Source organism: Lathamus discolor, chromosome 4 (genome assembly GCF_037157495.1).
Source record: "Lathamus discolor isolate bLatDis1 chromosome 4, bLatDis1.hap1, whole genome shotgun sequence".
In the NCBI taxonomy this organism is placed as follows: domain Eukaryota; kingdom Metazoa; phylum Chordata; class Aves; order Psittaciformes; family Psittacidae; genus Lathamus; species Lathamus discolor.
This window is the reverse complement of record NC_088887.1, coordinates 67,980,565-67,996,792: the sequence shown is the minus strand read 5'-3', so window position 1 is coordinate 67,996,792 and position 16,228 is coordinate 67,980,565. Positions and strand designations below refer to the sequence as shown.

General features: G+C 37.3%; 1 protein-coding gene across 1 annotated transcript in view; it reads left to right on the top strand.

Annotated features, from left to right (window-relative positions):
- Nucleotides 1–16,228, top strand: part of MYO16 (myosin XVI) — a 369,554-nt gene that overhangs the window by 114,756 nt on the left and 238,570 nt on the right. Inside the window, exons 3-4 of the mRNA XM_065677940.1 lie at nucleotides 6,164–6,234; nucleotides 9,656–9,799. Of these exons, the coding sequence (XP_065534012.1) occupies nucleotides 6,164–6,234; nucleotides 9,656–9,799 (215 nt within the window). The remainder of the gene's footprint in view (nucleotides 1–6,163; nucleotides 6,235–9,655; nucleotides 9,800–16,228) is intronic.

The following is a 16,228-nucleotide window of genomic DNA, read 5'->3' as shown; positions in this document are numbered from 1 at the left end:
TATGGATAAAGTAATTTTCCTCTCTTTGTTTCTGCATTCTGTGAATGGTGCACTGAGCTGTCCAAATGGTGTATATATTTCATCTATGGTTTGTTGTCTTTATGCAGCAAAGTTGGGAATTTATTTCCAAGAGGTCTTCAGAAAATGAGAAGATGAGGTTTGAACGTGTTTGGCAGATGTTGGCAGTGATAACTGGAAATATTTGAAGGATGGTAAAAGAAGTAAGATTACAAATCGTTTTTTTGAAAAGTGCATTAAGGGCATGACTGCTCTGAATAACCACTCTCAACCGATGGGTAGAGCTTGCTTTGACAGGAAACAACAGCTATTACACTAAGAATGATGTGGTAACAGTATTGCTACTATAAATGTGTTTGTTAGGTAAACAAGACAGCTTAAAAGAATGATTAAGTTATCAACAGTGGTACTTGGAATTTTAAAATTTAATTTTAAACTAATCATAGCAAAGGTGCAAGGTAAATATTTTTCTAAGACTGCATTAAACAAAAATTTATGACATTTTGGTTGACTTAATTTGCTTTTCTGATTAAGAATAACTTACCAGAGACTGGCACTCACCTTTTCTTATACACAACTGAGCTGAATAGCAGGTTCCTCGTAAGTACCTTTGGTACAAGCTGAAGGTACAGTGACTACTGAAGAATAAGCAACAATTACTAATGAGACGTGAAGATGGCAAGAATTCTTAGTGGGACATCTATACAGAGTTTAAGATGTCAGCATTAGACAAAAGGTCTGACTGTGGAGAGAGTAAAGGGCAAAATATGACACTTCTTTAATTGGTGGAAGTGGAAAGAATAGAAGTATGCATCACTTCTGTTGTCCAGTGGTTCATTTCATGGTCGGTTTATGCCTGAACTGCTTTCAGCTGTTTCTGAAAGTGGTGGCTACCCTATTCTCCCTATTCATACGCATTACCCAGTGCCAAATTCCCAGATTGTTGATTTAATGGAAACTAATCTTTGCCTTGTGCCAACGAGAGGCAAGTGGCAGAATTATGCAGCCTGAGGCAGGAGAATGGGATAATCCATTACAGCAGCAGCACAGTCTTAGCTAGGCTTCTGCAGTAAGTCATGTTTCTGCATATAACGATTAATTCTGCCAGTTACAGTTATTCATGCTAAGCTAAAGAGAACAAAAATAGATGTTAAGAGGAACAAAGTTTACACTAGCTAGTTGCTACTCCTCAGAGGAATGATTAATAGAAACATATACTGGTACTGTATATCCAGCATAGCAGATGGCCAGTGATTAAGTTTTACATATGCTAGGCACTTCCCCCCCCGCCCCCCAACTTCTGTTTCTACTAAGCCTGGGTTTGCTGTGAATGCACCATTGCCCTGATCCTAAGTTTGCATTAGCATCAGTAGCTGATCACTGGTGAGTTATTGATAGCCCTGCATCCTCTGAATTCACCTTCCAGGGTCTGCTGTCACTTCAGATCTTTACTTGCGACATACAAGGTTATAGATAGTTCTAGATGCCAGTGTAGCTAAATGCTATTCAACATAGCACAGCTAAGTACTAGTTACTGCTGTATATATCAAAATTCATAACAGCACAGTTACATAAAGCTAAATTAAACTAAAATATGCCTGGTAATTGTCACCTTGTCATTACCCAGTTGCTATAACAGCTAAACAAGCCAAGACCATCCAGACTTACAGCCCAAGTCCCACATATGAAGTAAATGCAAGACCTGTGGCTGGTAACAGGCACCATACTGCCTTTACTGGATTCTAAGGCTACATAGTAAATTGTAATGTAGTCAATACAGTCAGTGGAGTGTGGAAAGCTGTTCAGCTCACAGGAATCATTTAGTCAAAATTGTAACATCAGGCATATGTAAAAAGCTACCTTGATAATTATCTTTTTTACTGCTGAGAGTTTATAACTCCAATGCTTCCTAAAACATCTTTTATGAGATTAGGTGTGAATTTCTACTGTAAGTATTTGAATATTTTGTGTGTCAAATCTGAAAGTCATCAGAGAATGGATGGACCTGTTCGTACACAGATAGGAAGGGCTTGAGAATTTACTGGAAATTTTACTTTTTTTTTTTTTTATTTTTTTCCCAAATAAATGTCAGCTTCCTGCCTTCAAGCTTCTTTACAGCCGCCTCATCTTTTCTGGAGAATTCTTTTCCATGAAAGAGTACAAATAAATAAACGTTTTAAAAGAAAGACTTGTGAAAACTGTAAAAATTGCATTAATTAAGAGTTATAGCATTTCTGGAATGTAGTTACCTATGACAATCTCTCTCCCAAATTACTAGCATTAACTAGAATAGTTCTATCAAAAGGAAAACATGAACATAATGTGGAGATTTTCCCACTGACTAGTAAAGTCTTACGTGAATGACCTAAGTGAGTTGCACAGTAGTGAGTGGGATTCTGCTTCTGTGATCTTCTTTTCTTTATTTTCTTCTTCTACTGTGTTTTGCGGGGGGAGGGAAGGGGGAGGAGGGGGTGGTGGATTAAAAAAAGAGATTTTTTTTTTTTTTTACTTTATATACAGAAGAATGTAGCACATAATCCTGATTCAGAACAAAGACTCTTGCCTGTTGAAAGGAGTTTGCATATCTTGCCCTGGTAGTCTGTGTGACATGAATTTCCTTGAAGCAGTGACTAAGCTACATGCAATAATGAGGAAAAATAAACCAAAGAGAAGAGCTACAGAGCTTTTATCCATGTGTCCTAAGTTTTTATGATAATTTGTTCATGATCATAATTAATATTCTACTTTAAAATTGCAGCTTTCATATTCTTTATACTGCAGTCTTGGTCTGCATTTCTGCTAAGGGGAAAAGAAGTAAAGCGAAAACATTCTTACAAATTTCTATCTCAGATCTAGAAATGGTCTGTCATTTTTTAGCTTCAAAAGTAAGGTGTTGCAAAATGGATCCGAAAGGCATTACTTCATTTTGTGTACGTTCTCTATAAGAAACAAGTCTCTGGGGGTTTGGTGGAAGGAAGAGATTCAATAAATAGTCTGTGTTTTCCATACCCTTTCTGTCATTTGGTTGCTATTTTAGGCTTCAGAAGAAATTATTTTGGAATATTTTTAGAAATGCAGTTTCCCAACCCTATGACCTTCCTATGTGTCCTAGTCCTGCCAAGAGAGAGGTCTACCCTTTTGGTTTTAGTGATCCCAGGGCTCTCAATGAATGAGGTTTTCTCAATGACCCAACAGGAAACTCTGCTTTTTTTTTTTTTTTTTTTTTTTTGCCTGGGCTATTTTGTGCCATTAGAGTCAGTTCCAAGTTGCAGAAGCAGCCAGAGGAAAATGATGTGCAAGTCCTTTTGTTAATGAGGGAAGGGAATAGACTCTTTTTGTTCTCTCCTTAATCAGCTTATCCCACCTTGTAGAAGCACAGACTGAGGAGGTTATTTAATTATCAGCCTTAGTCAATCTAAGACTTCTTCCACCAAAACACACTGTGCTTGCTCTCCCTCCACATGATGTGTGCATTTGTATCCTCTGTGCTGGTGCTTAAGGAGCTGTGCAGTCAGCCACTTTGACCAGGCTGAAAACTAACCTTTAAGGAGAAAGGAGAAAGAAAAAATAATACTAATAAAAAAGATTAGACTTACTGGTCCAGTTGAATGTGCCCTGCATAAGTTGAGAGAGATGGCAAAAGAGAATAAGCCATGCAGTGGGTAACATGCCTTCCCCCTTTTCACAGCAGTGCAGTCTGTGAGAATACACTATAAAGACAGTGTTTTCAGAGAGTCAAATGCTTTCACTGATGTAATTAGTTAAAGCCAGAATTATGGCGGTTTAGTGATTTCTGGAAATCACACCTTTAAGGACTATCTGCCTTGATTCCAGTGTTTGCAAATGAGACTATTGCTGCAGGTAGAACCAAGGCATAGTTACTAATTTATTATTTTTTTTATTTTTTTTTATCCTGGAAAAACAGGAATGGAGGAAGGGGAAAAATTTGGAGTGTTAATTTGTTCAGGTGAAATCCTGATGGGATTGGCAGAATGAAATTACTTTTGGAGCCTTAAGAAATCTTCTGTGATATGGGATTCATCTTTTGTGGCCTGCTAAAGAAATGGCATTAACAGGGGAATATTGAAAATATTAACTCTTGAGGTGGATGTCGTTGCACACCTATTTAAGGAGGAAGGATTTACAATAACATCTTTACTCACTAAAACCTGAGGTAGAGGAAGCATGTCCATATGTGTTCAGCAATTTAGTTATTTGAAGAAGGAAAGAACTTAGTTCTGAACTTCTATTTCTGACAGTCTTTGTCTGGATGAAGTCAGTTGTGTACTTCAGTATTGGATTTGCGGATCTGAGAGCAGAAAGAAGTACTTGTTTTTTTTTGTTGTTCATTCATTTTTCCCAAGGTAGTGAAAATTTGTAAATATTTCTCCACCCTCCCACTCTGCTTCAGTACTTTTCATCTTGGTTGGCAGTTGTTGTACAGTTCATTTATTGCATGTTACTTAATGTTCCACTTCTACTTTTGGCAGACAACAGTGACTTCTAATAGTATTTATTTTTCGAAGTGGCATTTGCCAGAACATTCAAGTCTTTTACAATTGTGTAAATGAAAAGTAGCAAAACCTTCTGTAAGGAGAAATAGGTACTATGGAACTATGTATAAAGTATGAAGTTATACAATACTTCAGATGATGTTTGATTTTCAAAGTTTTAAAAAGAGCAAAAGATTAAATGGATTTGTTTAACTATTATTTGTCTAATATACCAGTGTGTTAATTATGTATGAATTATTTAGTAATGATGATGCCAATACTTTCACTTAAATTTTATAGGCATGCAACCGTTTAGCCATATTTTCTTTCTTAGGATGAATTTTTCTAGGTCACCTGGTCAACATTGCTTGTGTAAATTGACAGTATTTGAAAAGAAAACTGACCCCTTTCAAATAGGTCAGCTGAATGTTTGAATGCTGGAAGAAGTTTAAATGTATAGCAAAAATGGAGTTGCAAGATATTTCTAGAGAGAACAAAAACACATAGAAAAAATGCATGGATAAAGAGGACATGGTGTACATGAGTCTCTTTGACAGATTCACAGAAGTCAGAAGAGACTTGAGACAAATTTATGGCCCTCCTGTAGGACAGACACTGCAGTGGACCACATTTCTAGGGTACTCTGAACTTAAACTTCCTTTGCAGACCTTTGCGCAACTCCATCCAGAAATCTTAATTAGGAATCAAAACCAGGATTTCCAGATGTTGAGGTAAAACCATCTGTGTTCTTACGCAGGAAACGTTATTGGCAGTTATTCTCCTGGAGGGAGGCATTTTGAAAGGGTCCTTCGTACCAGTTTAGTGAAGACAGAGTTGCAATGCTGGTGCTGATTCCCCTGATAACATCTGGCATTGTTACTGTGCAATTTTGTTCTAGGAATGAACGCTGGTAGCATGAGTTAGTTCATGCTTTGATTCCAAGTGAGAAGGTTGTAAAGGCAATAAAGACCATGGGAAAAAGTGCTGATTTTTTACACTTGAGTGAGCACAAGTATGAAGGGTAGTGGTTTTGCTTGCCTTTATAAGCCAATTTTCATTTCAAAGGGGTTTAATACATGTAACTGGGAGTGGAGTTTGACTCCAAATATAATTTTAAGACTTCTGCTGCATCAGTGATCTGACAATGAACTACAAATGTGAAATTGAGTGCAGATCATTTAGTTTTGGCATGATGATTAATTTCAAGTGATACAGATTATGAACACTGGTTTCAGTTATTTATTGAAAAAGCCAACAAACGTCATGGGAGCTCTGCAAAGTAAAATAAAACCAGTTGATTGTGATTTTTGCTCCAAAATGGACTAATCGGGTGATTGTGACCTTGAGACAGGGTTTCTTCTCCGGCTATCCCCTGTCCTATGTACAAACTGACACGCTCATCTGTCCGCTTGAGAAGTCCTTGATACTGTTCATATTTAACATCATTATAAACGGTTCTTTGCTTCCAGGCTTAGCCATTAAAATAGATGAGATGGGAAATGCTGACATGATAGTTTTGCAAATGTTATCTGGGAGGTTTGCATATGTTATTAAGTCTCTTAATGAAGATGATGAAGAATCATCCTATTAACAGCTCAGAATTAGGTATATTGCTGTATTAATTCTAATTTCTCTTTTCTTTGATATTTCAGTGCTACGGCTATTGAAGGATGGTGCTGACCCTCATATGCTTGTTTCCTCAGGAGGCTCCTTGCTCCATCTGGTAAGAGTGATTGAAGATTGGTGTTAGTGACTGTGGATAAATATGGTGGGATGCTGGGTAACATGTTGGGCACATTAACAAAAAAAAGGCTTAGCAATAACTTTTTTTTATCTACAATGCCCTCCACAGTGGTTATGACTGCATCCAGCTATGCATGTGAAATAAATGGTCATTTTCAAATTGCTTATGAAAGGATGGATCATGTCATAGGAATGGTAACAAAGCAGAATGAAATGTTTTATTTAAAAATTATCTGTGCAGTAAGAAAGAATAAAGGCAATATTGCTTGATTCCGAAGATAGAATTATATGGTTCAGAGATTCACAGGTCCCATTTGAAAAACACCACATCGTAACATTTTTCCTTTTTTTTTTTTTTTTTTTAATTTCATATTTTATTGCACCAGTTTCCTACATGTGGATACTTAATACATCTGCATTTATTTTATCATTATTTACATAGCGATTTAGATAAAGTAACTGGAAGGTAAAAGGAAAACGGTTTGTATACAATGACCAAAAGAGAAGCAAAATGTAAGGGCATGGGGAGAAAAGACTGACAGGCAGAGAGAAAGAAATATTGCAGAGGTAAAATTCTGGCTTTGCTGAAGCCAGTGCAAAACTCGTCAAAAATTCTTAAGTCTTATAATCCTTTATTTTAGTCTGTGATGCTTCAATTGCAGACATGCTTTCTATTTGATGTGAAACTGTTTCAAGATATTTGGATCCAACTTTGTGGCACAGTGCTGCTAAAATAGATGTGACTTCCAAAATACAAGCACATAACAGATCCAGTGAAAAGTCTGCTGGCAGAGTGTTTAATTTTAGAACAGTTGGATTAATTTTCTCATAGTACGTACACAAAATAGTGATATTTCTTGATGAAAAAATAAGATCCTAGAGTATTACTGGACTCCAGCACACCTGCAAGCATGCTCTTGCCAGATGTTGCATTTCCCTTATGTAATTAATCTGTGTTTTCCATATTCCATGGCCGTGCTACTTACCAAGGGCTTTTTGGCAAGTAGAGGCTTAGGTAAGGGTAGGGGGCAGGAATGAGTTGGAACAGAGAAAATTTAAGTTCTCTTTTCCCTAATTATTTGCCTACTGCAAAAGTATTCAATCACTCTTTAAAAATGCAGCCCATATGAGCTGTTATCTTTAGGATTTCTGAAATTCAGGCATCCCAAGTTGTACTCTGTGCTGAAAGCCCTAGGAAACAATTTTTATCTTCAGTGTAGCTGATGTGACATCTGTCTCACAGGCATTTTAAAGCAGAAGAAGGAAAATTCCATCTGCAGGGATTTCAAGTTGCTTTGTTGTAATCAGGTGATCACACTCTTTAGCAGTGGAACTGTCCTTTTTTAGGTTTCTTGATCTGAATCACTGTCACAGTCAGTATCTGTCTACTGGTGCCTGCTGCTTCCCAGGCACACACATGCCTCAAAAGGAGGGGAAGCTTCCTGCAGTAGAAATACGCAGTAGAGAACTGTGTGTAATCTACTACCTCAGTTTAGTCAGAGTTAGTGTACTTATAATTGCAGGTAAATGCTGGTCCTATTGGAGGCAGGGGCAAACCTGATTTCAATTAAATTTGGATTTGACCCCAATTTGCGAGCAGTGCAGACAGAAGAAGAGAGTCATGATGCACGGAAACAGATAAGCCAAGTCTGGTTTTCTGCAAGGACTGAAAATAGTAATTTAGCATGCATCTTAATTATATTTTTAAAGCCCACTCAGATCCATTCTAAGTACTAGTTTTGCCACTGTAATTCTACACATATATACATACATACAGCTGCTTTTGGAAAGGGGAGCTTAATCAGTGTTGTCGTGTGAATGTTTTTATTCTAGAATTAATGGAAAAGACATTTATCTTCACATTTTACTTAAAATCTGATTCGTTGTATAATTCCTTTTTCCTTTTCAATTTCTGTTCACGTCCAAAATATGAAATATTTCTATTAAAAAAAAAAGTTGCACTTTATAAAGATTCTTTTGCAGTCACTTGTAGACAAGTATGGTTGAATCTCAGGGAAGCCATGAAAGCTTCAAAGGTATTAACTGAACTCTCTTTGCACTCCATGAGAGGAGAAGTTAAAAAAAAAAGATGCCATGGTGTAGTTCCACCTGTGATACAGACATAACCACATAACTGTTGAACCTTCACTTGCAAATTATCTGCACATTTCACTATAATTGAAAGAAATCAGTGTTAACACCTCAGCATTTTTGGTGCAAATAATGACACTTAAGTCTCTTGATCTCTCAAAGGGCTGTAAGGTGGAGCTTAATGCTCAGCTCCCAGAAGGGGGTGGTAGCTCTCAGCAGACATGTCTAACAGCAAGCTGTGACACTGCTGACCAAAGCTCAGGATGCTGAAGCTGCCTCAGGTCTATCTCCTTCAATGTTGGACACATTTACAATTCCAGGTGTTGGATGCTGAGGTTTAGAGGTGTGCAAAGGTTGGAACAGGTGATCCTTGAGATCCCTTCCAACCTACTATTCTGTGTTTTGTGCAATGTGTATTGGTGCTTTCTGGGACATGGAAATATTATACAGCTTTAAATATTGGAAGAAGCACAAGCATTAAAGATTGTACTCAAAGCATCTAGTATCTAATACAGAAAATTAGTCTCCCTATAACCTCTTCCCAGTGGGAAAACAGAGGATCTTTCTCTAAAGAGTTACTGAGTTTTTATGTTAGGCCAAAGTTAGGATCTTAATTTAGGTGCCCTGATTGTATTTTAAATTATCTGTAAGTGTGTCCATAAAAAAGCGCAGATGTGACACAGGAGTTAAGCTCAAAGCAATGGCTAAACCAGTTTATTCTCTGCCAAAATTAGTGATTTCCATCATCAAAACAAAGTACAGACACACATATGTGTGCAACCACCCTGCCTCCAACACCCTTAGTGTGCAGCGTATTTGTCTGTCAGAGAGATTTGGATAAAAATCAGTACAGTTAGTGGACTGGAAAAAAGACAAGAGTATGGAAAGGTGTGTATTATTGCTGTCATCTGCAAAAACTCAGAGGTTCTCATATGTGGATATATATATCTGTGGGTATACTTAGATGCCACTGCTCATTATGTGATCTTCAGGCACTAATGGCTGTGCACTGATTTGGAATTAGAATACTGAGTAGAAAGAAAGACTCATTTTTACGGCAGATTTTGGCAAATTTTACATAGTGCTTTTTCAGAGGGAATAAGGGATTCTGTGAATCATGCACATGAAACTTGTAGTCTCCATAAAAGTATTTCTGTAGATTCATCAGCTGTTGTCCCCTGCAAACAGAAGTTTAGCAACAGTGTCTCATCTGCTTAATATAAAAGTTATATGGAGCAAAAGTTGTATGTGATAAATTCAGTTGTACACTGAATAAAACACCATCCCTAATCTGCTCTTCTTTCTTCTAGTGTGCCCGCTATGATAATGCATTTGCTGCTGAAATTCTGATTGACAGAGGAGTAAATGTAAATCATCAAGATGAGGATTTTTGGACATCAATGCATGTAGCCTGTGCCTGTGATAATCCTGATATTGTCCTGCTACTGCTAATAGTAAGTGAAGCAATACAGTGCATTGTGTGCTTGAAAAGAAAACAGAATGTAACACTGTAAGGTCTGAAATTGCTGTATGAACACAATATATTGCTACTAATCATACCAGGGAAAGCATATGTTGTATTTCTTTGGTTTTTTTGACATTGTTTTGGTGTTCAGGATATTTAGAAGGAATTTTTAGGCCTTCAGTGAGAATTAGAATATAAATGTCAGTGTCAGGTATCTCATATCTCTTCCCTGTGGTCAGGAACTTGTATGTCTGATAAACACTTAGTCCCAAATGAGTATTTGGATAACTTCTTTTCTCCTTGTCACTTTCTGTTAAGGATTGAGTCTGTAGACTTTAAAAAATCCTCCTTCATAAAAGCAAGTATTCACTCAAATACACTGTATATTCATAAAGAAGCATTTGTGGACATGGTCAAAATGAGGCCAATTTAATATTTATCAGAACAACTTTGACTTTTTGAGGCAGAGTTTACCCAATATACTAATAGTTATGGCATTCAGCCTTTGTAGAGAACAGCTTTGTGGATGCTGTTTTTCCATTCCCACGATCACAGCCTCTAGTTTTATACCATGATAGTAATGCAGCTCTTTCTCACAGTTCATTTTGTATTGCTCTTTAAAACAGTAGTGCAGAAACAGCTCACAATCTGATTTATGGCTTTCCAATCTATTTAAAAAATAGTATTTTTTAATAGGTCCTTGCAAGTAGATTGGCATTTCTTAGCATACTTATGATGGTATTTCAATGATACAGGTAACATGGAGAAACGTTTTTAAAGATTGTATACTTGATAATAGCTTTCTTGAAGTCACTTTGGGAGGTTATCTAGTCTAGTCCCCTTGCTCAGACCAAAGCCAGCCATAGCAGCTTGCCTAGGACCGTATCGCCAAGGATATGAGGCAAACTCACTTGGCAGCCTGCGCAGAATTTAAACAGAACTTCCTGTGTTTCAGTTTGTGCCTATTTTGTTTTGTCTTTTCACTGAGCACCACTGAGAAGAGTCTGGCTCCATCTTCTTTACTCTCCTGGTCAGGTATTTAAACACATTGACAAGACCCACCTGAACCCTCTCTTCTCAAGGCTGAAGAGTCCCGGCTCCCTCAGCCTCTCCTTGTATGACAGCTGCTCCAGTTCCTTCATCATCTTTCTAGACCCTATGCTGGACTCCAGTAAGTCCGTATCTTTCTTTTACTGGGGAGCCTGCAACTGGTACCTTTCCAGTGGTGGGCTCTCACCAGTGCCTAGGCCTGTTGTCAATGCAGTGCAAGAAATGTGCAGCCCTCTTTGAAGCAAGGGCATGCTGTTGGTTCGTCCTCAACTTGTTGTCCACTAGGTCCTGGCCCCAGAAGGATTTTGTGTGGGAAGCTGTCTAGCTAGATAGTAGAAATTACTAAATCTTCCATGATAGCTGGATTTAATGCCTAGAGTTTTCCCACATCCATTTGATTGAATAGTAGAGGTACAGCCTCGGAAGATAATTTTCTTAGCTTTTTTGTTAGAATTATAATTAGGTCCAGTAAATGTACAATGTAATGTGTATAAATCTGATTTTCTGTTCTTAGTGCTTAAAACAGTATTATTGACCTAACCACAGTCATCAGGTATATTTGGTAGGAGCATCCCATTCTGATCATTGTCACTACTCTTGGCAAATAAAGGATAAATTTCCAGAAGGTGATATTTTATCTCTTGTATTACCTTGTTCAATGTATATACTTTAGAAGCCTGAATATCCTTTGGATTCTGTGTGTATTCCTAAATGATAAACAAAACAAAGAGATTTATCTATAAAAATTCTTGTAATGTCAGGAATTTTCAGAAATACTGAATGCTGCATTGTTGCTGACATTAATAGGAACAGTAGGGGCTATACAGGACACTTTCTAAAATTTTTCCTCCTTGTTTTTTGCAAGAAACCCAATCTAATGAAAACTTAGTAAGTATTTGAACCTAGGGTTATATCCAAAATTATTTTCCAGCCCCCATCATTTGAATATTGTTAGATTTAGTCCCTGTTTATTACAAACTGACTTCTGAGGGTTCTGAGTATCTTCGGATAACTTGGGATAAATAGGTCATCTGATATTGAAGGTTCAGTAAGCAGGGATACATCCATATGGATTTTTGCAGCTAGTGTTTGAATTATCTATATTATTTGCAATAACTTCTGATAAATTTGCCCACATTTTAGGTGATCAGCACTTTTTAAGGTAGATTTCCTTGACTACATAAATAATAACTTTATGCTTTCCCTTCTGGAGTGCGAATAATAAATAGAGTTCTGTGGCAGAGAAAGGAAATATTCTTAGGTAAGCAGTAGTTTTTGAACCATGACATTAATGCGATCTTTAATAACATTTGACAAAGTGAGGATGGAAATTGAGGTTGGAGGGAAGTATTTTTCACAACTGTGAACTGTCTTTGTGTGAGCGTTTTGATATTAGAAATTACTTTGCCTTGAGGTTAGAGTGTTTCATGGGCCATGTCTAATGTGTAGCATCAGCCTGGATAATGCTAATATGTGCTACAGGCAGTTTCTATTATACCACAGTTTTTAGAGGAAGACAAAATACTTCATGTACCCTCATAAATTACTTTTAAATAAATATTTCTTCTGGACTGACTTTACAACATAGGCCATATTATCTGTTTTTAAAGATGTGAACTAAAAGGCAGCAATATGGTCCTTTAATTAAGACATGTGCAAAGTCTGATTCCCGGAAAACTGCCACAGAGGCCAGTGGAGGTTTCCTCAGTAAGGACTTCCAAATATTTCCTGAGTTAAAAAAAAAAAAAAAAAAGAAAATATAGGGTGCATGTAGGTCCCAGAAGCCTATAACTGAACTTAATTAAGCATGCCCAGTTTCTGATTTTATCCCACTTTTGGTGGTCTTTATGTTTCTCTGGCTGAGACAAGATGGTGACTTGTCAGTCATCCTTTTAGCTGTGGTAACTCACTATTTCTGTCCTCTGGTAGATAGCAAAGACACAAGTAGAGCTTGTAAGCTGAAATGCTTTTCACTGAGAGCTAGGAGGTGCTGTAGCTGTTTGTATTGTGGTAATCTGCTATTGTGTCCTGTTGGAAGACTGTTGGATTTGTAAGCACTATTTTTGGAATAAATGGACAATGAAAGGCTTGAAGCTATTTCTTTCTATCTCAACATTTTACCCAAGGTGGTATAGCTTTACAGGGACATATTTGCACCTTCTACATTTCATAGCTGTCAGCAAGATGGGATGGCATTTGTACAGTACAGCAGGAAATGTATCCCATGTCTGCTAAATAGAGAGCCAGTGAAGAACTTGCCCCCAAGGCAGCAGCTAGCACATGAGGAAATGTAGAGATCAAAAGTAATCCATAGAGTTCTGGTTGCCATACATGCAAATGAGGTGGTAAAGGTCAGATTCATCAATCCTTGCTTGACTGCATCAGTGCTGGGGGGCTTCCTCTTGGAATAGGGGACTGTTTCTGTGGATATTGTATGAAGAAGGCTCCTGTAGCCCATTGAGGAGAGTGCTGAAGTGTCTTTATTTTAAGGACAAAGATGGATGGGCTTGTGTACATTTGTACCCACATGAAATCTCCAAAAGAGTGTGAAAAGCAACCAGATTTATTAGAAGTATCTCCTCTGTGTTGCCTCACTGTCTTTTGAAGGTTCAGGACTAAATGCACTGTCAGTGGTTCTTTCTGGTTGGGCTGTGTTCCTTTTCCATCATCTCTGGACACATTTCACCATCATAATTTGCGTTAATTTCCTGTACTTGTTTTTATACTGAATTGAAATGCTAGATAAGATTTGTAACTTCACATCTAGAGTGCTTTGTCCTGTTGAAAATGCTACCTGAGTTACAGAATGTCTAAGCACTGGTACTTGGATGCTGCTTCTGCTTTGTTAGCTGGAGGAAAGTGTTCAGTCAACTATGTATCACTTCAAATAGTTGTAGCTTTAAACTGGTACAAACTACAGGTTTCTTTATGACTTGTTATACTATAATTTCAGCATCACAGGTAGTTCATCATTGAGTTGTGGTGCTGGGCTCACAAGTAACAAGTTAATAGTTGCAAGTTTTCTTTTTTACTCTATCTTTGGTTTTGTTTTGTGGGGTGATTCTTTTCCCTCCTCCCCACTCCATAATAGTCACGGATACTTTCGATGTTGACTGACCTAAGGTTGAAAGCAGCAAGGAAAAAGAAAGCAGGTGAGAATGCATTTTTATAGTGTAATTCACTTTATTTTACAGCATCAGGAGGCACCTTTTAGTGGGCAACATGAATGTAATGTTTGCACTGTATGTAATGCAGATCCTGTCAAATGAAACTAGGAAGGTGGAGACAGCCTTCTAAGTGTTTGTATAGCACATTGCATGGTGGAGATTTATTCCTTCATAGACCTGAAAGCAAGACTGTAATAAAAATGGCAGTTAATTAACTGGAATGGCAGAGAGCAGTACTGTCCTCGGGAATTTTTACATGTAGGTAAAGGAAAACTGGGGAGTAGAAAGACATTCTTAATATATTCTTTTTACTGACCTTACTGGGAAAAGCAAATGTAACCACTGTCTGCCAGCCAATTAAATGTGTTTCATTGTGTGCTTTTTGGAACCTAGAATTGAAGCACAAAATGTGATTCTGTCACAGAAGGCTAAAAGTACAATAGTTAGCAAAAATTGAGGCTGAATATTTTTTCTTTCCTCTTTTTAAGTACGTAAGAAAATCTGTGCTCAGAATTGTGCAAAAGGGAGTTATACTCAAATAATTTATTAGATTTACAGTTGCCAACAGTAGATGAGTAGTGTTAGATTATTTGAACAGTATAACATTATCCACTGTACGTGTAATCCAGATTTTCTGATCCATCTCTGCCAAATTCTTTATGCCACTGGAATAAACCCTGTGCCATGACATTGATGGAACATTAAAATTCAAATAGGAGGAAAATTGGAGGAATATAGAGAATACCAGATACTTTCAGTAAGACTGAAATATCATTTGCCCTTTAAAGACCTCAATATATTATTAATATTTCTTCAGTTTAGGGGATAACTTTTAGAAAAATGGTAGCATCATGGTATAAACCTATTACAATTTCATATAAAGAGATTTGAAAAAAACCACGTTTATTATAGGAACTGCTTTTGCATAACATTAAAAGGCCATCTCAAAGTGTTTCTATGATATTTGAGTTTGTTTTAGAAGTGGTTTTGTATTTTGTATGACATGCCTACATTTGATTTTAATGTAAAATCCCTTTTCCAAAACCAGATGTAGTTTTATTGGAAAAAATTACAGGAACAGATTTACTGGTGGGAGTTGAAAGGAAGTCTTTGGGTCTGTAACTCTCTCAGTTGTATATTTATTTTGTCGTTGTTTGCAACTGCATCAGACTATTTTAGCAAGCAGAGATGAATCATCAAAAGGCCATTATCTTTAGAATTTAATAAAAGATCTTTAACTTTCTCAGTTTCAGAAACGATTGAAGCAAAATTAACAATTGATTCCTCAAAGAAAGTAATTCTGCCATCCCACTTCATCTGGCTCAATATGACTTCCTCTACTGAGTCCATGTAAGAGGAAGCAGTAAAAGGGAGAGAATGAAGAGCAGTTAGAGGTCAGCAGGGGTCAGTGGATAGCAGTTTTAAGTAGAGAGGAACACGTGGCCTGAAAAAAGGGCAAATTCTTCCTCTTTCTAGAGGCAGTTACTGATATGTGGTTGTTGTAAGAAACTTTAAATAGAAGTTTTTATATGAAAGCTGTGGGTATCTATTTTAACTCACTCTCAGTTTGCAGAGGCTGATGGATGTGTGATGAGTGTAGGAGGGGCCTTCCAGAAAGTGTATACTACTCACTTACAGCCTTTCATTGTTGCTGACTGAGCTAAGATAGAACCAATCTAGGTGAAAGCTGTTAATGAGTTGCTGAACACCAGATGTCAACACTCAGAGGAAATTGTAGATTATTAGTCTTTCTCCTTTAAGACTGGGAAAAAAGATGAAGCTAGCTAGTGATGCAGCACTCAAGATGGTCCAAGGAGAGATATGAACAGAAGCCTAAGTGGGTACAGCAGCTTTGGAAAGCATTTTGTCTTTGAGTGTTATCATGAGAGTAATGAGGTAGCCTAGTAAACAAATCAGGATAATATGAAGAGGAAAGAAGTGTTGGAAGCTTCAACTTGGCAAACTTGACAAAAGAAATAACCAGTGAAATGAAATCCGCAGTTCACAGTACAAAGAATTCTAAATCATGGGATGAATCAAAGTCTTTTCGCACAGCAAGTAGTCACAGAAAATAAAATCTTTCTTCAGGCATAAGACAGTGATTTTGCCTAAAAAGTCTGTAAATACTTCTTGGATGGCTAGAAATCAAGAACTCTCTGATAACAGTGGGAGAATTGAATCTTTCTGGCCTCACAAAGAGA